The sequence below is a fragment of the Oratosquilla oratoria genome, chromosome 8, assembly GCF_046742065.1.
Source record: "Oratosquilla oratoria isolate Oo_2021 chromosome 8, ASM4674206v1, whole genome shotgun sequence".
Classification (NCBI taxonomy): Eukaryota; Metazoa; Arthropoda; class Malacostraca; order Stomatopoda; family Squillidae; genus Oratosquilla; species Oratosquilla oratoria.
This window is the reverse complement of record NC_134784.1, coordinates 59,884,038-59,911,883: the sequence shown is the minus strand read 5'-3', so window position 1 is coordinate 59,911,883 and position 27,846 is coordinate 59,884,038. Positions and strand designations below refer to the sequence as shown.

The 27,846-nt window shown below is 41.9% G+C and overlaps 1 protein-coding gene across 1 annotated transcript in view; it reads right to left on the bottom strand.

The window, feature by feature from the left end:
• Window positions 1-27,846, bottom strand: part of nesd (SHC binding and spindle associated nessun dorma) — a 140,081-nt gene that overhangs the window by 76,052 nt on the left and 36,183 nt on the right. Inside the window, exon 4 of the mRNA XM_076189292.1 lies at window positions 8,181-8,294. Coding sequence (XP_076045407.1) covers window positions 8,181-8,294 — 114 coding nt within the window. The remainder of the gene's footprint in view (window positions 1-8,180; window positions 8,295-27,846) is intronic.

Below are 27,846 nucleotides of genomic sequence, written 5' to 3'. Positions count from 1 at the left end.
ATATCTGCATAACCTCCCACAGTGCCTTTCTGTCTACCCTATCATAAGCCTTTTCCAGATCCATAAAAGCCCACAAAACATCCTTCCCCTTTCCTATAGCTTTCTCACATATCTGTCTTACCACAAAGATCTGATCTACACAACCTCTACCCGTCCTAAATCCACACTGTTCCTCACCAATTACTCCCTCTATTCCTATCCTAATCCTCTCAATCAAGATCCTCCCATAAGCCTTCCCAACTACACTTAACAAGCTAATTCCTCTGAAACTACTACATTCACACTTGTCCCCTTTTCCTTTGTAAAGAGAAATTATACAGGCACTCCTCCAGTCCTCCGGCACTCTACCCTCTTTCCAGCAAACTTTAAATAACCTCATCAGCCAGTCCACCATCACTCTACCTACTTTTTTTAGACTTTCTGCATGGCATCCATCCAGACCAGGTGCCTTACTTGCTCTCATCATCTTAACCCCTTCCATACGGTGCCGCATACGTAGGCGGCATGAGGAGCAAGTGGATACGCGAGGCTGCCATATCGGCGTCTTGATTATATTTATTGTAGTTGCCCCTGCGTAATGACATACTCTCTAAACTGTCTTTAATCACATTTTCTATGGTTATCAAAATTCACGGGTGAAAGAGAGAACGATCAATATAAGCGGTGACTATATTTTAAGATGCGAGTATTATTACGACACGTCATACGGCTGGCAGCGGCTGCTGCCCGCGAGATTTAAGGCCCGTACTGAAGAGGTTATCAACTGCCTTCACTTCATCCTTCCTTATTTCTCCTCCATTTTCCTCACTCATCATGGTCATTTTCTTAGCATTTCCCACTGCAGCTATCTTTCCTTCCCTATCCTCCTTCACATTTAGCAACTCCCTAAAATATTCTGCCCATCTTCCCCTTACTGCCTTCTCTTCCATTATCATCTCTCCATCTGCACCTTTTACCTTTTCTTCTCTACTTAATTCAACTCCTCTTCCTCTTATTTTCTTTCCAAAACATCTTTTTATTACTTTCAAATTTTTCTGTCATGCCCTTACCCCATTTCACATGTGCTCTCCTCTTTGCCTCCTTTACCTTTTGCTTTACTTCTCTTTTCTTTTCTTTGTACCTCTCATATGACTCCCTCGTCCTATTTTGTAACCAATCTGTGAAAGCTCGCTTCTTCTCTTCTACAACCTTCTTTGTTTCCTCATCCCACCATTCACTACCCTTCCTTCTATTTCCTCCTGTCCTTCTTGTTCCACACACCATCCTTGCACACTTTGTGACTCTCTCCTTGAACCATCCCCATTCCTCCTCCACACCTAGCACTACTCCATCCTTCACTCCCTCCCACTCCTCCTTCAGCTTCTTTTTGTAATCCTTCTCCTTTTCCTTTTCATTCAAAGAGTTCACTCTAAGAATCTCCCTAACTTTTGTCCCTTTTCTCTTTCTCCATCTATCCTCCACTCTCAACTTACCTTCCACCAAAAAATGATCTGATATTCTCCCACCCTCTCCCCTTAGTACATGTACATCCTTAACTCTTCCTATCATAATCCTATTTACCACTACATAATCCATTAACGCTCTATCTACCAACCCTTCCATCCACCACCCTCTTCCATGTGTACTTATGCTTGGCTTTCTTCCGAAACACTGTATTTGCTATCATCAACTCTCTTTCTAGACACATTTCCACCATCAACTCTCCACTACGATTCTTTCCTGGAACTCCACATTTCCCAACCACTCCATCAATTGGACCATTTCCTACCCTAGCATTAAGGTCTCCCAGTAATAATACATTGACATTTCTCCCTAAATCCTCTATGCACTCATTTAAATCTATCCAAAAGGCCTCCCTTTCTTCTACACTCTTCTCACTGCCAGGCCCATATGCACTTACAAAGACCCACATCTCCTTTCCCAGTTTCAGCTTCATCCACATTATTCTTGAGGAAACCTCCTTCCACTCCACTACACGTTTACCTATCTCTTCACTTACTAGAATAGCCACCCCTTCCCTCCCTCGCCCTCTCTTCACTCCTGATAACCTTCCACTTACACTCCCAAACTTACACTCACCTTTCCCTTTCAACTTAGTTTCACTCAAAGCCAACACATCCATCTTTCTTCTCACAAACATACTACCTATCTCTTCCCTTTTACTCTCATCTGTACCACATCCACGCACATTAAAAGACCCAAACCTTAGGGTGCTGGTCGGAAAACTCCCCAGACCCTCTTATGCCTTTACTTTTTTTTTAGGAATGTATCAATCCCCGTCCCTTTCTTCTCGCCTCTTACGATCCAAGTGGGAATACTTGGTGGCATTATGCTTTTCCCCCACCACAGAAAAAGAATACATACATACATATACCAAGGCTTTTTCCCCCTTCCAAGGGAGGTAGCCAAAAAGGGAAAGGCATAAAAACACTCCCACCCATTTCATCCCTAAATACCCTCCACACCCCTCCCACCCTTCCTCTCATCTGAGCACCTCCTGGATGACGGGTCATCCCTGCACCCTGCCCACCGCCCTGGGTCAGAAGCAGTGTCGCAAGACACAGTACATCCACAGCAAGGCCGCTTCATTTAATCGGCGACCCCCCCTCTCCGTCCCCCTTTGCATATAAGGCGAGGACGGGGAGAAATCCCTTCGGGCTGCGTCAAAATTTACTCACTGCATGAGGAGGAATGGGCGGGGGGGGCCCATTCCTCCTCATGCAGTCACAACATCATCCATATACAACCATTCTCCACTCACCTCTGTCTTCCGTCCTCTCCCTTCCTTCCTCAACAGACATTCCCCTCTTCCCCAAAGCCCCCTTCACCCCATCCATCCACCTCATCCTAGGACGTCCCCTCATGTTCACTCCCTCCACATCTGCCTTCCATACCTCTTTTACTAGTCTTTCTTCACTCATTCTTTCCATGTGTCCAAACCATCCTAATATTCTTTCATCAACCCTATCTCCCAAATCCTTTTTTACCCCTGTTCTCCTCCTCACCTCCTCATTTCTCACTCTATCCAGCCTAGTAACCCCCACCATACTTCTCAGACACCTCATCTCAAACACATTCAAACTCCTTCTCTCTTCTTCTCTTATGTTCCACGTTTCTGCCCCATACAGAGTTTGAATGTGTTTGAGATGAGGTGTCTGAGAAGTATGGTGGGGGTTACTAGGCTGGATAGAGTGAGAAATGAGGAGGTGAGGAGGAGAACAGGGGTAAAAAAGGATTTGGGAGATAGGGTTGATGAAAGAATATTAGGATGGTTTGGACACATGGAAAGAATGAGTGAAGAAAGACTAGTAAAAGAGGTATGGAAGGCAGATGTGGAGGGAGTGAACATGAGGGGACGTCCTAGGATGAGGTGGATGGATGGGGTGAAGGGGGCTTTGGGGAAGAGGGGAATGTCTGTTGAGGAAGGAAGGGAGAGGACGGAAGACAGAGGTGAGTGGAGAATGGTTGTATATGGATGATGTTGTGACTGCATGAGGAGGAATGGGCGGGGGGGTGGGGGGGGTAGTATGTGTGAGTAAATTTTGACGCAGCCCGAAGGGATTTCTCCCCGTCCTCGCCTTATATGCAAAGGGGGACGGAGAGGGGGGGTCGCCGATTAAATGAAGCGGCCTTGCTGTGGATGTACTGTGTCTTGCGACACTGCTTCTGACCCAGGGCGGTGGGCAGGGTGCAGGGATGACCCGTCATCCAGGAGGTGCTCAGATGAGAGGAAGGGTGGGAGGGGTGTGGAGGGTATTTAGGGATGAAATGGGTGGGAGTGTTTTTATGCCTTTCCCTTTTTGGCTACCTCCCTTGGAAGGGGGAAAAAGCCTTGGTATATGTATGTATGTATGTATGTATGTTGTGTTACTGTTGGATAGTGTAATGCTGTTGAGTGTTTTGTACAATTTGCTGGTGTTTGTTTTGTGATCAAGCGTATTGATAAACTTTTGCCAATTTTGTGTTTTTTGTTTGTGTATTTTATTGGCAATCACAGTGTTTAGTGTTTGTATTTAGTCTGCTATGTTTTGAGGGATAGGTGTGGGGGTATTGTGTTTAAGCGTGTCTCGTTATCTGATGAGGCCTTGGATTTCTGGTGTGAAGTTGGGGTTGTGTGATTTTCTGTTGCCTCTAGGGATGTATCTCTTGTCTGCGTTTTGTATGATTGTATTAAAAGTGTGCACAGCATTGTTTATGTTTGTGATTGGTGTACTGTTAAGTGTTTCAAAATGTTGTTCTGTCTCTTCAGTAAAAGCTTCCCAGTTAGCTCTCTTGTAATTGGTGTATGTGTGTCTGTGGCCAACTGGGGTGCATCTTGTTTTGGCGGTGATGATGATTGGAAGGCGGTCAGAACCAAGGGTTCCGACCAATCTCCATGATGTTGTTGGGGTTAGGCAGGGGGAGCAGAAGGTGATATCAAGAGAGGAGGGAGTGTAGAAGGCTTGGTGTGGGATATGTGTATGATTATGTGTGTTGTTCATGATAGTCAATGAGTCAAACTGAGTCTGTATATCAAGCCCTCTGTCTGGGTCAGGGTTGTTGACATACCAGGCAGACGACTTGCATTTGAAGTCACCACCCATGATCAGGTTGGGGATTGAGGCTAGTTGGCTAAATTGAGGCTTGAAGGTGTTTGGAACTGTGGGGGATGATTGGGGGGGGAATGTACATGTTAACTATTGTCAGTGTTGATTTGTTGCCTGTGCGGATTCGAATGGATTGGATTTCTGTAGTGCTACCTGTGGTAGGGAGGAGAATTTTGGTTGTGGCACTGTGTCCACAAAACAGATGGAGTGGTGGATCAGGGTGATGAGTCCACCGCCATTGCCGTCGGTCCGGTCTTGTCTGATGGTGGTGTAATTATGAAATGATGGTGTTTTGTGTGAGTGTCTTAGTTTTGTTTCTTGTATAATTGCAATGTGTATGTTGTGTTGTTTAAGAAAGTGTTCGAGTTCATGTTTTTTCGTGTTAATACCGTCAATGTTGTGTTGTAATATGTTGATGTTGTATGTTGCCGTTTGGGGTTCAGGTTGGGGTGTTAATGGGGAAGGTATAGGATCTGGGTTAGAGGGGGGGGAAAGGAGATATTGGGGACAAAGGAAGGGAAGTACTGATTGGGGATAAGGGCAAAGGGAAATTGGGAGTGGGTCAGGGTGCTGGCTGTGGTTGGGGAGGTGGGAGCGGGGTTACTAGAGGGCAAGTAACATGTCCAAGTGTTTGTGTATTGGTTTGTGTCAGCAAGTGTTGTACAAGTGAGGTGGGCCCAGTTTTTGCACATATTGCACTGAACTGAGCCCTTTCCCTGTCTGCTCGAAGTAATGGGTTTAGAGCATGTTGGGCATGTGTATTTTGTGGTGGGCCCAGGATTGCTCTCTACATCTCTGGCTAAAAGTAGAAGAGGGGTGATCGCCGGAAAATCACCCCTTGGTGCAGAAAAAAACGTAACATTGCATGTTGAGAAAAAGAATTGTGGTACTCCCCAAGGCAGTCGTAGCTCCTCTTGGGGATCGGTGCCACCTGCGTAGAGCTGGTGGCCAGGGCTGGTTGCCGCCGTTTGGCCCCCAACTCTTGGGGTTGGGGGGTGGTCCCACGACGTAGACGCTGCGGCTCCAGGACCATAGAACAGGGTAGTGTGACACGCTTAATGGAAGGAACTGTAGCACCATCAGCAAAGGTGAATGTGGATGTTGATCTCTCCTCCACAATCTTATCATGTTCATAAGCACTGAGTCCACTCAAGAAATTCTCAAGCCATTTGTTTCCACACACTGTGGTTGAACATCCTGAATCCAACACTGCACAATATTTAGCCTCTTCAACTAGAGTCTGTAGTTTTCCTCATCGGTCAGTATTACCTGCATAACCCATAAATAATGACAGGTGAACCATCTCTTCTTTATCTTCTCTCATCGCCACTGGTATTCTTATTCTCATAAGAATCTGGACAATATCTGGCCCAATGGATTTTAGAACCACATATTGCACACCTCAACACTCTGCTGTCACGACCCACAGGATTCTGTCTCCTTACTGAAGAACTGTATCTACCGCCGTCACTCCTCCCACGGTCATGGTCAACCATACCACCTCTCATTCCTCTACCTCGCACTCCACTGCTCGTATACATCATTTCTTTATTTTTCTCTTCTTCTTGGCTGATAAATTCGGGCTCACTCTTCACAGTCTTTACATCACTTATTGAACTTGACACAGTCGAATTTACTCTACTTATTCCTCCGCCAAAAATACAACACAAAGCATACTTCATGTTTTCATAATTCACATCCGTAACTGTAGACATAGCCAATTGGCACTCATTATCATTTAAGTCACATGAAGATAATAATATGAATGCTTTCACTGGACCTGGTAGTATCATTCCTTGTTCCATAAATCTAAAATATACATGCTCAAATTTAGACACAAAATCTCGAATGTTCATGTCAAGGTTCTCCGAAGGTTATAGAGTTCATAAAAAGACACCAAATTGCTGCTGCTCTGCATCTGCCAGGAACAATTCATCAAGCTTCTTTAACAACACCTCCACGCCATTGTCTTTCTTTAAATCAGTAGTGCGAATTTCAGACAAGGCCTTAAATGCTTTCCCCAACAATGACAAGTGAATTGCAAGCACTTGTTTGTTGTTTTTTTTGTTTTTTGGCAACTCCATTAATTCACACCAGATACTTATATCTTTCTTCCAATTTTTGTAAACCTCTCCATTCTCTAGTTTAGGTGGCCACTTTGTCGAACACGCCATCACTGAAGCCACATAAAACTACATTCTGCTACTAGTGTAAATGTCTGCTATGTCTACTCAACTCACCAGCTCACGAATGACTGCCCGCTGGCCACGCCCCGCAGCCACACATAACTTCGTGACGTCACGGTCAACACACAAGCCGGCAACCCAGCTCATACATGCAATGATACACACCATCCTGCCCCTCCCTTCCTTGCTCAACAGACATTCCCCTCTTGCTCAATGGCCCTCTCACCCCATCCATCCATCTCATCCTCAGTCATCCCCTCAAGTTCACTCACTCCACCTCTGCCTTACACTTCTTTTACTAATCTTTCTTCACTCATTCTTTCCATATGTCGAAACCATCACAATACTCTTTCAGCAGCCTTATCTACCATCTCCTTTTCTGCCCAGGTCTCCTCCTCACCTCCTCATTTCTCGCTCTATCCAACCTTGTAACCCAGGGATCAGTGCCACCTGCATAAGAACTGGTGGCAGGAGTGTGCTGTGGCTGTCGCCCCCAACTCTTGGGGTTTGGGGGTGGTCCCACGACACAGACACTACCACAACACCCTACAGACCAAACACAACAAAACCCTGAAGACAATTATAGGCTGCACAAATACAACAACTAATGACTATTTATACCATGAAACAAGTCCTGAAAGTAAAAGGTCACTTTGACACGAGGGGCACACAAACGCTTGCCATAGGCTCCACAAACACAACACACCCAGTACACTACATATCAGAATCACACACACCAAAAAACATCAAAACAACACCCAAATACCTATATCATACTCAAATATTCTCTTCTCTTCCTCCACAACCACCAGAGGCATATCCATAATCATATCATTCACTGCTCCATCAACAAACTGAAAGACAATACATTGCTGCATGCCAGACCATCTGATGTCCATCCTTCTGAATCCTCTCTCACCCCAAAAGGATAGAGTCCACCAGGCCAGACTGCGGTGCAGCCAACATCAAGCCCTTCTAAACCACCAAAAAAGGCTGGATGGCCACATCGCAGGTAAATGTCCAAGATGCAATATTTCACTCCATATTATGTGGGGATGGAATGGGTGGGAGTGGATTTTATGCCTTTGTTTTCTGGCTACCTCCCTTGTAAGGGGGAAAAAGCCTTTGGTATATGTATGTACTATACAACACATTATGGAAGACTGCATTATACACAATCACGAATGCTAACAACATAATATACACTCTATAAAGGATTTATGGGAAAACCCTGTTCCAGCTGTGTCGTTCCTCATGGAGATGGGACAGCTTGACCAGTCTAGGGAATGACAACAACAATCCTGTAACCCCAAATAAGCTAAATATATCCTAAATAAATTCAATAATAATTGTTTATCTGCTATAATTATGCAGCTGGTATACTATATACAAAACTGTAAACACATACCTCTTTATCAATGTGAGACTCCATGTCAGCTTTCTCACTTTCAGTAAAAGATGAATCAAAAAATTCTTTTATTACAACGTCTGCCATGAGTGACTCTCTGCTCACATTTGCAACCTGTCATTTAGACAGAGTCTGACATTAGTTCTTTTGCTACACAGAGTACAAGTTTCCCTTGGCTATATATCCCCTAACAACAGTTTAAAACAAACATGGAAGACATAACAGTGAAAAGGTTGAAGACCCATGGGCAAAGTATGGCTACACACATATACATATATACATATGAGAAACAGAAAAAGAAGACTAATGTACAACAAAACAGATTTTGAGAAACTCAGAAAATTCTTTAAAAATGTAATGTGGGAAAACTTCTTAAATGAAGAAACAAAGATGGAAGCGAAATGGAACATATCATAAAATTTATAAAGAGGGAAGAGACAAATTTGTACCTAAGCAGAAGTAAGAAAGGATGTACATTAAGTGCTGGTACAACAACAAAAATGTAGTGAGGCTAAAGATAAAAGAGACAAACCTTGAAAAAGATGGGAAAAAAAATTAGTAAGTGGCAAATATATATCAAACTAAGAAATGAATATGTAAAAATATGCAGGGAAGAAAAGAGAAACTATGAAAAAGCCAAGCTCCGTGACCTCAGCTTGAGAACTCATCTTCTGCAGAGACACCAGCTAGTGAATACCTCATTAAGTTTATTACTGCTTGTGAAGTTTATATTTTCGAATAGTGACAAGTGATTATGTTGTGTTTTTGTAATTGGATATGTATAGCACTATATAGTTACAGGTATAAGATAAAGTGTAGTGTTATAGTAATTTAGAATCAAAACAGTAGTCTGTTACTGTACTCCAAAGGTAGGAATAATAGTATAAGGTAAGTAGAGTAAGCTTTGTGTATTTTGTTTATTTAGTGACCACTTTTGTTTCTTTTGTTTTTTTATATTTTCTCTTTGGCATTTGTATTGCCGAAGAAGGAGCGAAATGGCTTGTAAAGGTTGTGCTAACCTGGAGGACCATCTCAGGTTGTGCTAACCTGGAGGACCATCTCAGGATGTGTGAGGAGTAGATTTGTCTTCTCAGGAATGCACTCTGTGAGAAGGATGAATCCTCCCCACAACCCAAAGAGTGTACCACATCTTCAATTTCTGCCACTGCCGTGAGCAAGTGACGTTCTGTGGGGTCCCGTTTGTTGAGCCCACGTTCAGTAAGTGGGTACCCTGCAGAGCAACTGCTGGCTTTAGCCAATCGTTTTGCTCTATTGGAGGATAAGGTAGCTGAAAATCAGGAGTTCTTTTTTTTGGGGGACTCCATGGTGTGAGGCTATGATGACATCCTGCAACGGAAAACTAAACGACGTTGGCCCACTATTATCTGCTGATGGTCAACTTGAATATTCAAATGAAGGAAGGTGTGATATTTTAAACAACTATTTTAGCTCAGTATTCGTAAACAAAACACTTAAAGTGAACTCCAAACTGAAACCTATGAAAAATCTAGGGTAAATATAACAAAAGAAAAAATTAAAAGGTGTATAGAGAAACTCAAAGTTAATACACCAGGGCCTGACAGTTGGCATCCAAGAATATTAAAGGAAATGAAAAATGAGATTGTTGTTCCATTAGAAATTATTTTCAAGAAATCCATCATATCTGAAGATGTCCCAAGAGAATGGAAGCTAGCTAATGTTACTCCCATATTCAAAAAAGGTGACAAAAAGAAACCAAATAATTACAGGCCTATAAGCTTGACTTCAATTGTAGGAAAAATGATGGAAACTATCATCAGAGATGCTATCGAACATCATTTAGAAGGTAACTGTTTAATAAATGATAGCCAACATGGATTCATATGGAAACATTCAAGCATGACTGACTAACTCAAATTCCACAACACAATCACCTCGAATTATGACAAAAGAAACAATATAGATTTAATATATTTAGACTTTGCAAAAGTTTTTGATACTGTCCCCCACAAAAAGCTACTTACTAAATTAGCTTCACACAGAATAAGTGGTAGCCTAATAAGTTGAACTACATACATATACCAAGGCTCTTTCCCCCTCTCAAGGGAGGTAGCCAAAAAGGGAAAGGCACAAAAACACTCCCACCCATTTCATCCCTAAATACACTCCACACCCCTCCCACCCTCCCTCTCATCTGAGCACCTCCTGGATGAACTAGAAATTGGTTAAACGATTGAAAACAAGAGTTGTTTTAAATGGCAAAACTTCTAAATGGAAAAATGTTATGAGTGGAGTTCCTCAGGGTTCCGTACTTGGGCCACTTCTATTCATACATACATATACAAAAGGCTTTTTCCCCCCTTACACGGGGGGGTAGTAAAAAAGAAAAAGGCATAGAAATCACTCCCACCCATTTCATTTCCCATATATTCCACTCCCCTCCACTCTCCTCCCTCCCTCCTATCTGAGCACCTCCTAGATGACGGGTCATCCCTGCATCCTGTCCACTGCCCTGGGTCAGAGGCAGTGTCGCAAGACACAGCACATCCACAGCAAGGCCGCTTCATAGATTCAGTGACCCCCCCTCTCCGTCCCCTCATGCAAAAATGGAGAAGACGGGGAGAAATCCCTTCAGGCTGCGTCAAATTTTTTCTCATACATGCTTCCTCACCCCCCATCCCCCACCCACTCCCCCTCATGCATCACAGCCTCATCTATACACAACCCTTCTCCATTCACACCTATCTTCTGTCCTCTCCCGTCCTTCCTCTATAGACATTCCTCTCTTTTGTAAAGCCCCTTTCACCCCATCCATCCATCTCATCCTAGGATGCCCCCTCGTATTCACTCCTTCCACCTCCGCCTTCCCCACTTCTTTTACTAATTTTTCTTCACTCATTCTTTCCATGTGTCCAAACCATCCTAATATTCTTTCATCAACCCTATCTCCCAGCTCCTTTTCCACCCCTGTTCTCCTCCTCACCTCCTCATTTCTCACTCTATCTAGCCTAGTAACCCCTATCATACTTCTCAGACATTTAATCTCAAGCACATTCAAACCCCTTCTCTCTTCCTCTCTCATGTTCCATGTTTCTGCCCCATACATTGCTGTTGGCACAATCACTCCTTCATATAACCTCCTCTTAACTTCCATTCCCAGATGTCGATTTCTCATTACACTTTTTAATCCACCAAGGCATTTACTCACTTCTCTCAATCTACATTCTACCTCCACACTCCACTCCCCCCTTTCCTGTCACATTCTCACCCAAGTATCTGAAACTATCCACTTCCTCCAGTTTCTCACCCTTAACCCCTTCTATACGGTGCCGCACACGTAGGCGTCATGAGGAGCAAGTGGATTAGCGACGTTGACATATCGGCGTCTTGATTATATTTATTGTAGTCGCCCCTGTGTTTTTACATTCTCCCAAATGTGCCCTGAATCCCATTCTCTGTGGATTTCAAAATTCGCGGGTGAAAGAGAGAACGATCGATATAAGCGGTGACTATATTTTATGATGCGAGTATTATTACGACACGTCGTACGGCTGGCATTGGCTGCTGCCCGCGAGATTTAAGTCCCGTAGTGAAGTGGTTAATGCTCACTTCCAGCCTACTGTCACTCTCTCCCCTTGTACATCTCATCACCTTACCTTTGCCTACATTTATCTTCAGCTTCTTTCTTTCACACACCTTCTCAAATTTCACTAACTTCCTCAATCCTTCCTCTGATCCTGCTACATGCACAGTGTCATCGGCAAACAACAACTGGCTCACCTCCCACTTTTCTCCATTTTCATTAATCATCTCCAACCCCTGACCCACTACCCTTGCATTCACCTCTCGCACCACCCCATCCATGTAAAGATTGAACACCCAGGGCGACATAACACACCCCTGATGAAGTCCCACCTTTACCTCAAACCATTCACTCTCTCCATTTCTAATCCTAACGCAAGCTCTACTACTCTCATAAAACTCTTGACTGCTCTTAACAGCTTTCCTCCTATCCCATATATCTGCAGTACCTCCCACAGTCCCTTCCTCTCTACCCTGTCGTAAGCCTTTTCCAGATCCATAAAAGCCAAAAAAACATTCTTACCTTTTCCTATAGCTTTCTCACATATCTGTCTTACCACAAAGATCTGATCTACACATCACCTACCTGTCCTAAAACCACACTGTTCCTCACCAATTACTCCCTCTCTTCCTCTCCTAATCCTCTCAATCAAGACCCTCCCATAAGCCTTCCCAACTACACTCAACAAGCTGATCCCTCTGTAACTACTACACTCACACTTGTCCCCCTTTCCTTTGTAAAGCGGAACTATACAGGCACTCCTCCAGTCTTCTGGCACTCTACCCTCTCTTAAACAAACATTAAATAACCTCACCAGCCAGTCCACCATAACTGTACCTCCTTTCTTCAGATATTCTGCATGGCATCCATCCAGATCAGGTGCCTTACCTGCTCTCATCATCTTAACAGCTGCTTTCACTTCATCCTTCCCTATTTCTCCTCCATTTTCCTTACTCATCACTCTCATTTTCTTAGCGCTTCCCATTGCAACTACCTTTCCCTCCCTATCCTCCTTCACATTTAGCAGCTCCCTAAAATACTCTCCCCACCTTCCTCTCACTGCCTTCTCTTCCATTATCATCTCTCCATCTGCACCTTTTACCTTTTCTTCTCTACTTGATTCGTCTCCTCTTCCTTTTTAAACTTCCTTCCAAAACATCTTTTTATTACTTTCAAAATTTTCTGTCATACTCTTTACCCATTTCACATCTGCTCTCCTCTTTGCTTCCTTTATCTTATGCTTAACTTCCTTTCTCTTTACTTTGTACCTCTCATACGATTCCCTCGTCCTAATTTTTAGCCAATCTATGAATGCCTGCTTCTTCTCTTCTACACCCTTCTTTGCTTCCTCATCCCGCCACTCACTACCCTTCTTTCTATTTCCTCCCACCCTCCTTGTTCCAAACACCATCTTTGCACACCTTATGACTCCCTCCTTGAACCATTCCCATTCCTCCTCCACTCCTAGTTCTACTCTATCCTTTACTCTCTCCCACTCCTCTCTCAACTTCTTATACTCATTCTCCTTTTTTTCTTCATTTAAGCAGTTCATTCTAAGTAACTCCCTACCTACTGCCCTTTTCCTCTTTCTCCACCTATTCTCCACTCTCAATTTACCTTCCACCAAAAAATGATCTGATATTCCCCCACTCTCTCCCCTTAGAACATGTACATCCTTAACTCTTCCTACCATACTCCTGGTCACCATTATATAGTCCATTAACGCTCTATCTACCACCCTTCCGTCCACCACCCTCTCCCATGTGTATTTATGCTTGACTTTCTTCCTAAACACTGTATTTGCTATCATCAACTCTCTTTCAAGACACATCTCCACCATCAATTCTCCACTACCATTTTTGCCTCGAACTCCATACTTTCCAATCATTCTGTCAATTGGTTCATTTCCTACCCTAGCATTTAGGTCTCCCAATACAACTACATTGACATTTCTCCCTAATCCCTCTATGCACTCATTTATATCTACCCAGAATGCCTCCCTTTCCTCTACGTTCTTCTCACTACCAGGCCCATACGCACTTACAAAAACCCACATCTCCTTTCCCAGCTTCACCTTCATCCACATCCACCTTGATGACACCTCCTTCCACTCCACTACCCGCTTACTTATCTCTTCACTTACTAGTATAGCCACCCCTTCTCTCCCTCATCCCCTCTTCACTCCTGAGTACCTCCCAGCTACATGCCCAAACTCACCCTGTGGTGGGGGAAAAGAATACTGCTACCAAGTATTTCCACTTGAGTTGTAAAAGGCGACAAAAAAGGGACGGGGGATGAGATTAGGAGTCCTACTACCTGTAGCCCCAAAAGAAAGAAAAGGCATAAGAGGGTTCGGAAGCTTTCCAACCAGTATCCTAAGGTTTGGGTCTTTTAATGTGCGTGGATGTGGTACAGATGAGAGTAAAAGGGAATAGGCAGTATGTTTGTGAGAAGAGAGATGGATGTACTGGCTTTGAGTGAAACTAAAATGAAAGGAAAGGGCAACTTCTATTCATAGTATATATAAATGATATAGACCACGGACTAAAATCTATTGTCTCCAAATTTGCTGATGATACAAAACTGTGCGGTATGGCAAATGATCATATAAATCAATTAGATATTCAAGATTTAAATAAATTACAGCAATGGTCTGAAAAGTGGCTAATGAAATTTAACACAAGTAAATGCATGGTTATGCACATGGGTAAAAATAACAGTAAATATGATTACAAGTTATTTGGGAATCCGTTAACAAAAGTGGATAGTGAAAAGGATCTCTGCATAATTACAAGTAATGATCTCAAATCATCTAAGCAGTGTATTTCAGCCTCTGAGAAAGCAAATAGAATTCTAGGACTGATTGCACAATAATTTAACTTCAAAAGTCCATCTCTCATTCACAAGCTATATAAATTTTTAGTTCGTCCACATTTGGAATATGCTATTTCTGTATGGTCACCGAATCTCATTAACCTCTTCAGTACGGGCCAAAATCTCGCGGGCAGCATTAGCTGCCAGACGTACGATGCGTCGTAATAATACTCTCATCATAAAATATAGTCACCGCTTATATCGATCGTTCTCTCTTTCACCCGTGAATTTTGATAACCATAGAAAATGTGATGAAGACAGTTTAGAGAGTATGTCATTACACAGGGGCAACTACAATAAATATAATCAAGACGCCGATATGGCAGCCTCGTGTATCCACTTGCTCCTCATGCCGCCTACGTATGCGGCACCGTATGGAAGGGGTTAAAGATATTGACAGATTGGAAAAAGTACAATGGCGAGACACAAACCTGATTCCAAATATAACAAATAAATCATACAAAAATCAATTATAACATATGAATCTGTTTTCCCTAAAAAGAGTAGACTCAGAGGTGACTTGATACAGGTTTTTAAGATTCTAGAGGGAATTGACATCAAAAGTGACAAAATTTTCACACTAAATGAGAATCCAACAAGAAATAATGGTCTCAAACTATTAGGAAATAGATTTAATTTTAAGTGGTTAGAAACAACTTCGCCAATCATGTGGTTAATGAATGGAATAGACTTCCTGCAGAGGCAGTGCAATGTAGTTCAGTTCGAAGCTTTAAGATTCATTTAGATAAACACCTAAGCAAGATATTGTAATGACTGTCATTTACTTTTTATTATTTGTTTATTTGTTTGCTATTATTTGTCTGTTTATTATTATTTGCTGAGGAGAAGAACAGGGGTAGAACGGGGGTGGAAAAGGAGTTGGGAGATAGGGTTGATGAAAGAGTATTAGGATGGTTTGGGCACATGGAAAGAATGAGTGAAGAAAGACTAGTAAAAGAGGTATGGAAGGCAGATGTGGAGGGAGTGAACATGAGGGGACATCCTAGGATGAGGTGGATGGATGGGGTAAAGGGGGCTTTGGGGAAGAGGGGAATGTCTGTTGAGGAAGGACGGGAGAGGACAGAAGACAGGGGTGAATGGAGAAGGGTTGTATATGGATGATGTTGTGATGCATGAGGTGGTGAGGTAGTATGTGTGAGCAAAATTTGACGCAGCCCGAAGAGATTTCTCCCTGTCTTCTCCTTTTATGCATGGGGGGACAGAGAGGAGGGGTTGCCGATTTAATGAAGCGGCCTTGCTGTGGATGTGCTGTGTCTTGAGACACTGCTTCTGACCCAGGGCAGTGGACAAGGTGCAGGGATGACCCGTCATCCAGGAGGTGCTAAGATAAGAGGGAGGGTGGAGGGGTGTGGAGTGTATTCAGGGATGAAATGGGTGGGAATGATTTTATGCCTTTTCCTTTTTGGCTACCTCCCTTGTAAGGGGGAAAAAGCCTTGGTATATGTATGTATGTATGTATTATTATTTGCTTGATTTTCATTTATTATTAGTTATCTAATTAGTTATTAAATCAAATTAGTTATTAGTTATCTAATTAGTTATTAAAGAGTGTAATGAGGAATAGACATTTGGGAATGGATGCTAACAGGAGACTGTATGAAGGAGTGATTGTGCCAACAGCACTGTATGGGGCAGAAACATGGAACATAAGAGAAGAAGAGAGAAGGAGTTTGAATGTGTTTGAGATGAGGTGTCTGAGCAGTATGATGGGGGTTACTAGGCTAGATAGAGTGAGAAATGAGGAGGTGAGGAGGAGAACAGGAGTGGAAAGGGAGTTGGGAGATAGGATTGATGAAAGAGCATTAGGATGGTTTGGACACATGGAAAGAATGAGTGAAGAAAGACTAGTAAAAGAGGTATGGAAGGCAGATGTGGAGGGAGTGAACATGAGGGGACGTCCTAGGATGAGGTAGATGGATGGGGTGAAGGGGGCTTTGGGGAAGAGGGGAATGTCTGTTGAGGAAGGACGGGAGAGGACAGAAGACAGGGGTGAATGGAGAATGGTTGTATATGGATGATGTTGTGATGCATGAGGTAGAATGGGCTGGGGGGTGAGGTATTATGTGTGAGCAAAATTTGACGCAGCCCAAAGGGATTTCTCCCCGTCTTCTTTTATGCAATGGGGGGGACGGAGAGGGGGGGTCGCCGATTTAATGAAGCGGCCTTGCTGTGGATGTGCTGTGTCTTGCGACACTGCTTCTGACCCAGGGCAGTGGACAAGGTGCAGGGATGACCCATCATCAAGGAGGTGCTAAGATAAGAGGGAAGAGGGAGGGTGGAGGGGTGTGGAGTGTATGTAGGGATGAAATGGGTGGGAATGATTTTATGCCTTTTCCTTTTTGGCTACCTCCCTTGTAAGGGGGAAAAAGCCTTGGTATATGTATGTATGTATATGTAGGTAAAGGTGGGACTTCGTCAAGGATGCGTTATGTCGCCCTGGCTGTTCAACTTATACATGGATGGGGTGGTGCGAGAGGTAAATGCAAGGGTAGTGGGCAAGGGATTGGAGATGGTTAAAGAAAATGGAGAAAAGTGGGAGGTGAGCCAGTTGTTGTTTGCCGACGACACTGTGCTTGTAGCAGGATCGGAGGAGGGATTGAGGAAGTTGGTGGCAGAGTTTGGGAGAGTATGTGATAGAAGAAAGCTAAAGATAAATGTGGTTAAAAGTAAGGTGATGAGATGTACAAGAGGTGAAAGTGGCAGTAGACTGGAAGTGAGCATTAAGGGAGAGCGACTGGAGGAAGTGGACAGTTTTAGATACTTGGGTGCAAATGTGGAAGGAAAAGGTGGAGTGAAGGTGAAGGTAGAATGTAGATTGAGAGAAGCGAGTAAATGCCTTGGTGGATTAAAGAGTGTTATGAGGAATAGACATTTGGGAATGGATGCTAAGAGGAGACTGTATGAAGGAGTGATTGTGCCAACAGCACTGTAAGGGGCAGAAACATGTAACATAAGAGAAGAAGAGAGAAGGAGTTTGAATGTGTTTGAGATGAGGTGTCTGAGAAGTATGATAGAGTGAGAAATGAAGAGGTGAGGAGGAGAACAGGGGTGGAAAAGGAGCTGGGAGATAGGGTTGATGAAAGAATATTAGGATGGTTTGGACACATGGAAAGAATGAGTGAAGAAAGACTAGTAGAAGAGGTATGGAAGGCAGATGTGGAGGGAGTGAACATGAAGGGACGTCCTAGGATGAGGTGGATGGATGGGGTGAAGGGGGCTTTGGGGAAGTAGGGAATGTCTGTTGAGGAAGGACGGGAGAGGACAGAAGACAGGGGTAAATGGAGAAGGGTTGTATATGGATGATGTTATGATTGCATGAGATGGAATGGGCAGGGGGGTGGGGGTGAGATAGTATGTGTGAGCAAAATTTGATGCAGCCCAAAAGGATTTCTCCCCGTCCTCTCCTTTTATGGAATGGGGGGATGGAGAGAAGGGTCGCCGATTTAATGAAGCGGCCTTGCTGTGGATGTGCTGTGTCTTGCGACACTGCTTCTGACCCAGGGCAGTGGACAAGGTGCAGGGATGACCCGTCATCCAGGAGGTGCTCAGATGGGAGGGAGGGTGGAGAGGTGTGGAGTGGGTGATGATTTTATGCCTTTCCCTTTTTGGCTACCTCCCTTGTAAGGGGGAAAAAGCCTTGGTATATGTATGTATGTATTAGTTATCTGTCAATCTATTATTATTTACTATTTACCTGTTTGTTTATTATTTAATGATACCTATGCATTTACTTATTTATCATTATTCATATTATTATAATTGTTATTTATCTATTTTCATTTGTTTGTCATTATAATTTTTTTTTTTCTGTCGGCATGCTCCACCTTTGTAATCCTTTGACATAATAGAAAAATGCAAGGATCATCCTAAACTATTCTATAGGTATGTGAATGGTAAACTAAAAGATAAACAAGAAATAATGAAACTGCATTAAGGGAATGATGAATATATATGTAGAAATGGCTGAAATTATGAACAAACATTTTAAATCTGTATTCACAATTGAGAGTACACAAAACTGGGAGGAAGGACAAAGAGAAAGATCCCCCCAATGAAAGACAGTGAAGGAGATAAGGGACCAAATAATAAACCTTGATGTCAGAAAATCACACAGTCTGGATGGAATTGCAAATTGGATATTAAAAGAATGTATAGATGAACTAACAGACAAAATATATATGATAAATGATTACTCACTCAAAGAAGGAAAGGTACCACAAGATTGGAAAAATGCAAACATTGTACCAATATATAAAGGGGGACAAGGAGAATGCATACATACATATACCAAGGCTTTTTCCCCCTTACAAGGGAGGTAGCCAAAAAGGGAAAGGCATAAAAACACTCCCACCCATTTCATCCCTAAATACACTCCACACCCCTCCCACCCTTCCTCTCATCTGAGCACCTCCTGGATGACGGGTCATCCCTGCACCCTGCCCACCGCCCTGGGTCAGAAGCAGTGTCGCAAGACACAGTACATCCACAGCAAGGCCGCTTCATTTAATCGGCGACCCCCCCCCCTCCGTCCCCCTTTGCATATAAGGCGAGGACGGGGAGAAATCCCTTCGGGCTGCGTCAAAATTTACTCACACATACTACCCCACCCCCCACCCCCTGCCCATTCCTCCTCATGCAGTCACAACATCATCCATATACAACCATTCTCCACTCACCTCTGTCTTCCGTCCTCTCCCTTCCTTCCTCAACAGACATTCCCCTCTTCCCCAAAGCCCCCTTCACCCCATCCATCCACATCCTAGGACGTCCCCTCATGTTCACTCCCTCCACATCTGCCTTCCATACCTCTTTTACTAGTCTTTCTTCACTCATTCTTTCCATGTGTCCAAACCATCCTAATATTCTTTCATCAACCCTATCTCCCAAATCCTTTTTCACCCCTGTTCTCCTCCTCACCTCCTCATTTCTCAAGGAGAATGCAACTATCAATAACAATCTCAAGTCATCTAAGCAGTGTATTTCAGCCTCTGAGAAAGCAAATAAGATTCTAGGACTGATTGCGTGATCCTTTGACATTGTTAGTTCATCCACATTTGGAATACAGTGGTACCTCTATTTATGTGATTAATCCATTCTGTATGCCTCCTCGTAAATAGAAATTCGCATAAATGGAAATGCTATTTCCCATTGAAATCTATGTTAATTCAATTAATCCGTTCCCAACCTCGAAAAAGTCTACTTTTTCCCTCTGATATGATGAAGCCTGTCACCAAACAGACATAAATAGGTATGATCATGATGTTCCTGCAACATTAATGCCAAAAAATCAATGTTAAAGACCACTTACAAGGTAAAAAATATCATGAAAAAAGCAATCTTTTGTATCTACCAATAGTAAGGCCGGCAGCTGGAGTAGGGGAATGGGAGTGAGGAGGTGGTGGAGTGGTGGGGGCTTACTGACCCCCCTCTGAAGGAAAAGGTGCTCCTTCAGCTGGAGCGTCACCCTCATTAGGGTGCTGTCGTTTGGCATGAGGCTGGAAGAACTCTGTGATGATTGCTTGCCAGCGTCGTGTGTGCAGAAGTTCTATTTTTTGTCCAATGGTTGTATAGACCTTGCCCCACAGCATTTGATGGTAGTGGACCTTTTAATTTGGTCTCCAAAATTCCCATTATGTCTGGTTTCTCTATTAACAGATGGTTGTTTAATTTGTTTAGTTCAGAAATCATACCATCTATGTTTGTATATGTTATTTTTAATTTTTTCTTTTCTTCTCTTCTCTGGTTTATGTTTCCTTTTTTCTGATGGACCATTTTCTCAGCCTCAGGTCCAGTACTCTATAAAAACAAAACTTATTCTTTTCAGTCTCAGTTCTTCTCTCGTTTTTTTCATTTGCTTCATTTCTAAGTGCCTTTCTTTATTTCCTCATCACTCATTTCCTTTTTTATCCATACATTTTTATAATTTTCACTATCTGCTAGCTTTGTTGCTTTTGATAGTACCGCTTCAGCTATCATTTGAGTCCTTAGTTTGATTTTTAGTGGCCTAGTGTTTTTCTCTAGATTATTGTCCCATCCTATGCACCTCCTCGATATCTTTGTACAATTCTTGTCCCTCTTCTTGAACCACTTTCAGAATTTTCTTTGCAATTTCTTTCTCTGGTATTTGTACACATGTTTTTCTTTAGCCACTTCACTACGGGCCAAAATCTCACAGGCAGCATTAGCTGCCAGACATACGATGTTTCGTCATAATACTCGCATCATAAAAAATAGTCATCGCTTATATCGATCGTTCTCTTTCACCCGTGAATTTTGATAACCATAGAAAATGTGATGAAGACAGTTTAGAGAGTATGTCATTATGCAGGGGCAACTACAATAAATATAATCAAGAGGCTGATATGGCAGCCTCGCGTATCCACTTGCTCTTCATGCCACCTACGTAGGCGGCACCGTATGGAAGGGGTTAATAACATAAACTACAATGCAATTTTTTTTTTTATCCACTGTGTCTCTTCCCCAGTTTTCCTTTTCTTTAATTACTTTTTTTTTTCTTGTTTTCACTGATTTTTTTTTTTCTAGGAGTTCCGTTTCCTAAATTGATTCTCCCACTTTTTTGGTCACCATTGACCTCTTTTTTTCAGTTCCTCATTTTTGTTTTTGTCTTCATTGTTCTTTTTTTTATTATCACTTCTAATCATAGTTAACTTTTTAGGTCATTAAGCTCTCTGTTCATTTCTTCATTAGCTTTTCATAGATTGGTCATTTCTCTGTGCATTGCTCTATAATCTATTCTTAAGTTTATTAGTTCCTCCATCAAGTTGTTCGTGTCTCAATTTCTTAGTATACTGCTATACAGTTTCTCTTTCTACATCTAAACCTTTACCTATACCTAATATTAATATTGCTTTTTCTCTTTGAAACCCTGAAAAAACATTATTTTCCCTCCTTTTGAGTTGATTTTGGGGTGTTGTTTAAACAAGTCCTCTTTGGTATCACTCAAAGTGTCGATTCGACTCTGCTTATGTCCAATCCTCTCTTTGTTGGTTCATTATTCCTTTTTTCTCCTTTTCCTTCCTCCATTTTATACATTAATACACTTTATAAAACTAGATACTTTTACAGCATAGCGGTCACTCGAAAGCCATAACTTCTTTTCCATAAGTACATAGGCGTTTCCTTGATCCTAGAGAAAAAGTTCCTTCTATTTACTCCGATGACGTGTGTGTGTATTTACCTAGTTGTATCTTACAGGGAGGGGAGCTACACTCATGGTGTCTTGTCTCTGTATCTTGCCATATCTAACTTGCTCTTAAATTCTTCTATTGTTTTTGCCCACACTATTGTTTTGTCCATAATTCACCACTGTGTGGGAAAAGCTGTTCTTTTTCAGGCCTCTTCTATAACTGTCCTTTTTGAGCTTCCTTCCATGTCCTCTTGTGTTTCTCTTATCCCAATTTAGTAAGTCTTCTTTATCAAGAATTTCTATACCTCTCATAATTCTGTAGATGGTCAACAAGTCACCTCTTTATCTGCTTTGTTCCTGAGTCAGTAATTCTAGTTTTGACAATCTGTCTTCATATGACAGTTTTGATAGTATTGGGGCCATCTTTGTAGTTGTTCTCTGGATTCTCTCAATTTTCCTTATATTCTTTTTAGTATTGGGTGACCATAGTGTCACTGTGTACTCCAATTTTGGCTTTGTCAGTGTTTCTAGTACTTTTTTTACCATTTCTTCATCCAAACAAATAAAAGCCACTTTTATTTATCTTAGTATGTTATAGGTTTCGCCCACAATTTTGTTCATCTGTTTGTCAGGGGACATATCCTTTGTGATGATTACCCCCAGATCTTTTTCAGATCCCACTTTCTTTACTTCTTTTGCATCAATTCTATATTGTCCTGATTTTCTTTTTCTAAATTTCATTATGCTACATTTCTAAATGTTGAAGTCCACTTCCCACTTCTGACTCCATTCCCAAACCCTGTTCACATCTCTCTGCAGGGAGTCACAGTCCATTTCAGTACTCTCTTTAATAGTTTTGTGTCATCTAAAAAGCTCATGTAACATTCCACACCCTTATCCATGTTATTCACATAACTATCAAACATTATTGGTGCCAATACTGATCCTTGTGGAACTCCACTAATCACCTCTTCCCAAGTAGAACTCTTATCTCTGTGCACTACCCTCATTTTACTTCCATGCAAAAAGTCCTCCATGCATTTCAGTAGTTTACTTTGTATCCTTCCTATGGTTTCCAGTTTTCTTTATAGTTTTTTGTGTGGGACTTTATCAAAAGCTATTTGTGGATCTACAAAAGCACAATCAGCCCATCCATCCCTTTCCTTTATTTCTAGTAGTCTTGAGTAAAAACAGATCAAATCTGTGGCACATGATCTTCCCTGTCTAAATCCGAATTGTCTTGGATTTAGTATACTGTTCTCCTCCAGATGTTTTATCCATTTACTTTTTAAATCTTTCACAAATTTTGGCTACCATGCTTGTAAGGGACACTAGTTTGTAATTTGTTGGGTCTTCCTCATTTCCTCCTTTATAAATTGGTACAATATCAGCATTTTTCCAGTCTTCTGACATTTCTCCTTGTTTGAGTGAGCAACTTATGTTATATATTTTGTCTATTAGTTCTTTACATTCTTTTAATATCCAGTTTGCTATTCCATCCAGGCTGTGCAATTTCCTGACATCAAGAGTTAAAGATGTACATGTGCTAAGGGGAGAGGGTGGGGGAATATCAGATCATTTTTTGGTGGAAGGTAAGTTGAGAGTGGAGGATAGATGGAGAAAGAGGAAAGGGACAAAAGGTAGGGAGGTGCTTAGAGTGAACTCTTTAAATAATAAGGAAAAAGAGAAGGAGTACAAGAAGAAGCTGAAGGAGAAGTGGGAAGGAGTGAAGGATAGAGTAGAGCTAGGTGTGGAGGAGGAATGGGGATGGTTCAAGGAGGGAGTCACAAAGTGTGCAAAGATGGTGTGTGGAACAAGAAGGATGGGAGGAAATAGAAGAAAGGGTAGTGAGTGGTGGGATGAGGAAACAAAGAAGGTTGTAGAAGAGAAGAAGCAAGCTTTCACAGATTGGTTACAATATAGGACGAGGGAGTCATATGAAAGGTACAAAGAAAAGAAAAGAGAAGTAAAGCAAAAGGTAAAGGAGGCAAAGAGGAGAGCAGATGTGAAATGGGGTAAGAGTATGACAGAAAATTTTGAAAGTAATAAAAAGATGTTTTGGAAAGAAATTAAGAGAGGAAGAGGAGGCGAATCAAGTAGAGAAGAAAAGGTAAAAGGTGCAGATGGAGAGATGATAATGGAAGAGAAGGCAGTAAGGGGAAGATGGGCAGAATATTTTAGGGAGTTGCTAAATGTGAAGGAGGATAGAGAGGGAAAGATAGCTGCAGTGGGAAATGCGAAGAAAATAACCGTGATGAGTGAGGAAAACGGAGGAGAAATAAGGAAGGATGAAGTGAAGGCAGTTGTTAAGATGATGAAAGCAGGTAAGGCACCTGGTCTGGATGGATGCCATGCAGAATGTCTAAAAAAAGGAGGTACTGTGATGGTGGACTGGCTGGTGAGGTTATTTAATGTTTGCTAGAGAGAGAGTAGAGTGCCGGAGGACTGGAGGAGTGCCTGTATAGTTCCACTTTACAAGGGAAAAGGGGACAAGTGTGAATGTAGTAGTTTCAGAGGGATTAGCTTGTTAAGTGTAGTTGGGAAGGCTTATGGGAGGATCTTGATTGAGAGGATTAGGAGAGGAACAGAAGGAGTAATTGGTGAGGAACAGTGTGGATTTAGGATGGGTAGAGGTTGTGTAGATCAGATTTTTGTGGTAAGACACATATGTGAGAAAGCTATAGGAAAGGGGAAGGATGTTTTTTGGGCTTTTGTGGAACTGGAAAAGGCTTAGGACAGGGTAGACAGAAAGGCACTGTGGGAGGTTTTGCGGATATACGGGATAGGAGGAAAGCTTCTAGGAGCTGTCAAGAGTTCTTATGAGAGTAGTAGAGCTTGTGTCAGGATTAGAAATAGAGAGAATGAGTGGTTCAAGGTAAAGGTGGGACTTCGTCAAGGATGCGTTATGTCGCCCTGGCTGTTCAACTTATACATGGATGGGGTAGTGTGAGAGATAAATGCAAGGGTAGTGGGTCAGGGATTGGAGATGGTTAAAGAAAATGGAGAAAAGTGGGAGGTGAGCCAGCTGTTGTATGCCGACGACACTGCGCTTGTGGCAGGATCGGAGGAGGGATTGAGGAAGTTGGTGACAGAGTTTGGGAGAGTGTGTGATAGAAGCTGAAGATAAATGTGGGTAAAAGTAAGGTGATGAGATGTACAAGAGGTGAAAGTGGCAGTAGTCTGGAAGTGAGCATTAAGGGAGAGCGACTGGAGGAAGTGAATAGTTTTAGATACTTGGGTGCAAATGTGGCAGGAAAAGGTGGAGTGAAGGTGGAGGTAGAATGTAGATTGAGAGAAGCAAGTAAATGCTTTGGTGGATTAAAAAATTGTAATGAGGAATAGACATTTGGGAATGGATGCTAACAGGAGACTGTATGAAGGAGTGATTGTGCCAACAGCACTGTATGGGGCAGAAACATGGAACATGAGAGAGGAAGGGAGGAATTTGAATGTGTTTCAGATGAGATGTCTGAGAAGTATGATGGGGGTTACTAGGCTGGATAGAGTGAGAAATGAGGAGGTGAGGAGGAGAACGGGGGTGGAAAGGGAGTTGGGAGATAGGGTTGATGAAAGAATATTAGGATGGTTTGGACACATGGAAAGAATGAGTGAAGAAAGACTAGTAGAAGAGGTATGGAAGGCAGATGTGGAGGGAGTGAACATGAAGGGACGTCCTAGGATGAGGTGGATGGATGTGGTGAAGGGGGCTTTGGGGAAGAGGGGAATGTCTGTTGAGGAAGGACGGAAGAGGACAGAAGACAGGGGTGAATGGAGAATGGTTGTATATGGATGATGTTGTGATGCATGAGGTGGAATGGGAGGTGAGGTAGTATGTGTGAGCAAATTTTGATGCAGCCCAAAGGGATTCCTCCCCGTCTTCTCCTTTATGCATGGGGGGACGGAGAGGGGGGGGGTTGCTGATTTAATGAAGCGGCCTTGCTGTGGATGTGCTGTGTCTTGCGACACTGCTTCTGACCCAGGGCAGTGGACAAGGTGTAGGGATGACCTGTCATCCAGGAGGTGCTAAGATGAGAGGGAGGGTGGAGGGGTGTGAGGGTGGAGGGGTGGAGAATGCCGACATGAGACCTTTTGATCCATATATAGGTCGGATGCGAAAAAAAAATCATAATAATAAAACAATAAATAAAAACTATAATAATGTAAATAACAAATGAAATAGATAAACAAATGCATAGGTATAGTTAAATAATAAACAAACAGGTAAATAGTAAATAATGATAAACTGACATATAACTAATAATAAATGAAAATCAGACAGACATATGATAACAAATCAAAAACAAATAATATAAGATAAATTATAATCATTACAACATCTTACTTAGGTATTTATCTGAAAATCAGACAGACATATGATAACAAAACAAAAACAAATATAAGATAAATTATAATCATTACAGCATCTTACTTAGGTATTTATCTAAATGATTCTTAAAGCTTTGAACTGAACTACATTGCACTACCTGTGCAGGAAGTTTATTCCATTCATTAACTACACGGTTGGCAAAGTTGTTTCTACCTACTTCCAAACTGAATCTATTTCCGGACAGTTTGAGACCATTGTTTCTTGTCGGATTCTCATTCAATGTGAAAATTTTGTCACTTTTGATGTTGTCAATTCCCTTTAAAATCTTAAAGACCTGTATCAAGTCACCTCTGAGTCTACGCTTTTTTAGGGAAAACAGATTCATGTGTTTTAGTCGATTTTCGTATGATTTATTTTTGATATTTGGAATCAGTTTTGTGGCTCGCCGTTGTACTTTTTCCAGTCTGTCAATGTCTTTAATGAGATTCGGTGACCATACGGAAACAGCATATTCCAAATGTGGACGAACTAACGATTTATATAGCTTGTTAATGAGTGATGGACTTTTGAAATCAAAAGATCGCGCAATCAGTCCCAGAATCTTATTTGCTTTCTCAGAGGCTGAAATACACTGCTTGGATGATTTGAGGTCGTTACAGATAATTACGCCGAGATCTTTTTCACTATCCACTTTTGTTAACGAATTTCCAAATATCTTGTAATCGTACTTACTGTTATTCTTACCTATGTGCATTACCTTGCATTTACTTGTGTTAAATTTCATTAGCCACTTTTCAGACCATTGCTGTAATTTATCTAAATCTTCTTGAATATCTAATTGGTTTGAGTGATCATTTGCCACTCCGCACAAAGGATTACAAAGGATTACAAAGGCGGAGCATGCCGACAGGAGACCTTTTGATCCATATCTAGCACAGTTTTGTATCATCAGCAAATTTGGAAACAGTAGATTTTAGTCCATGGTCTATATCATTTATATATACTATGAATAGAAGTGGCCCAAGAACGGAACCCTGAGGAACTCCACTTGTAACACTTTTCCATCCAGAAGTTTTTACATTTAAAACAACTCTCTGTTTTCAATCATTCAACCAATTACTAGTCCAACCTAATAGGCTACCACTTATTCCATACAAACCTAATTTAGTAAGTAGTCTTTCGTGTGGGACGGTATCAAAAGCTTTTGCAAAGTCTAGATATATTAAATCTATATTGTTTCTTTTGTCATAATTCGAGATAACTGTGTTGTAGAATTCGAGTAAGTTAGTCACGCAAGAATGTTTCCGTCTGAAACCATGCTGGCTATCATTTATCAAACTGTTACTTTCTAAATGATGTTCGATAGCATCTCTGATGATAGTTACCATTATTTTTCCTACGATTGAAGTCAAACTTATAGGCCTATAGTTATTTGGTTTCTTTTTGTCACCTTTTTTGAATATGGAAGTAACGTTAGCTAGCTTCCATTCTCTTGGGACATCTCTGGATATGATGGATTTCTTGAAAATAATTTCTAATGGAACAATAATCTCATTTTTCATTTCCTTTAAGATTCTTGGATGCCAACCGTCAGGCCCTGGTGTTTTATTAACTTTGAGTTTGTCTATACACCTTTTAATTTTTATTTTTATTTTTATTTACCGTAGTAAGTTTACCCCAGACTTTTCACAGGTTTCAGTTTGGAATTCACTTTGGGGTGTTTCGTTTACGAATA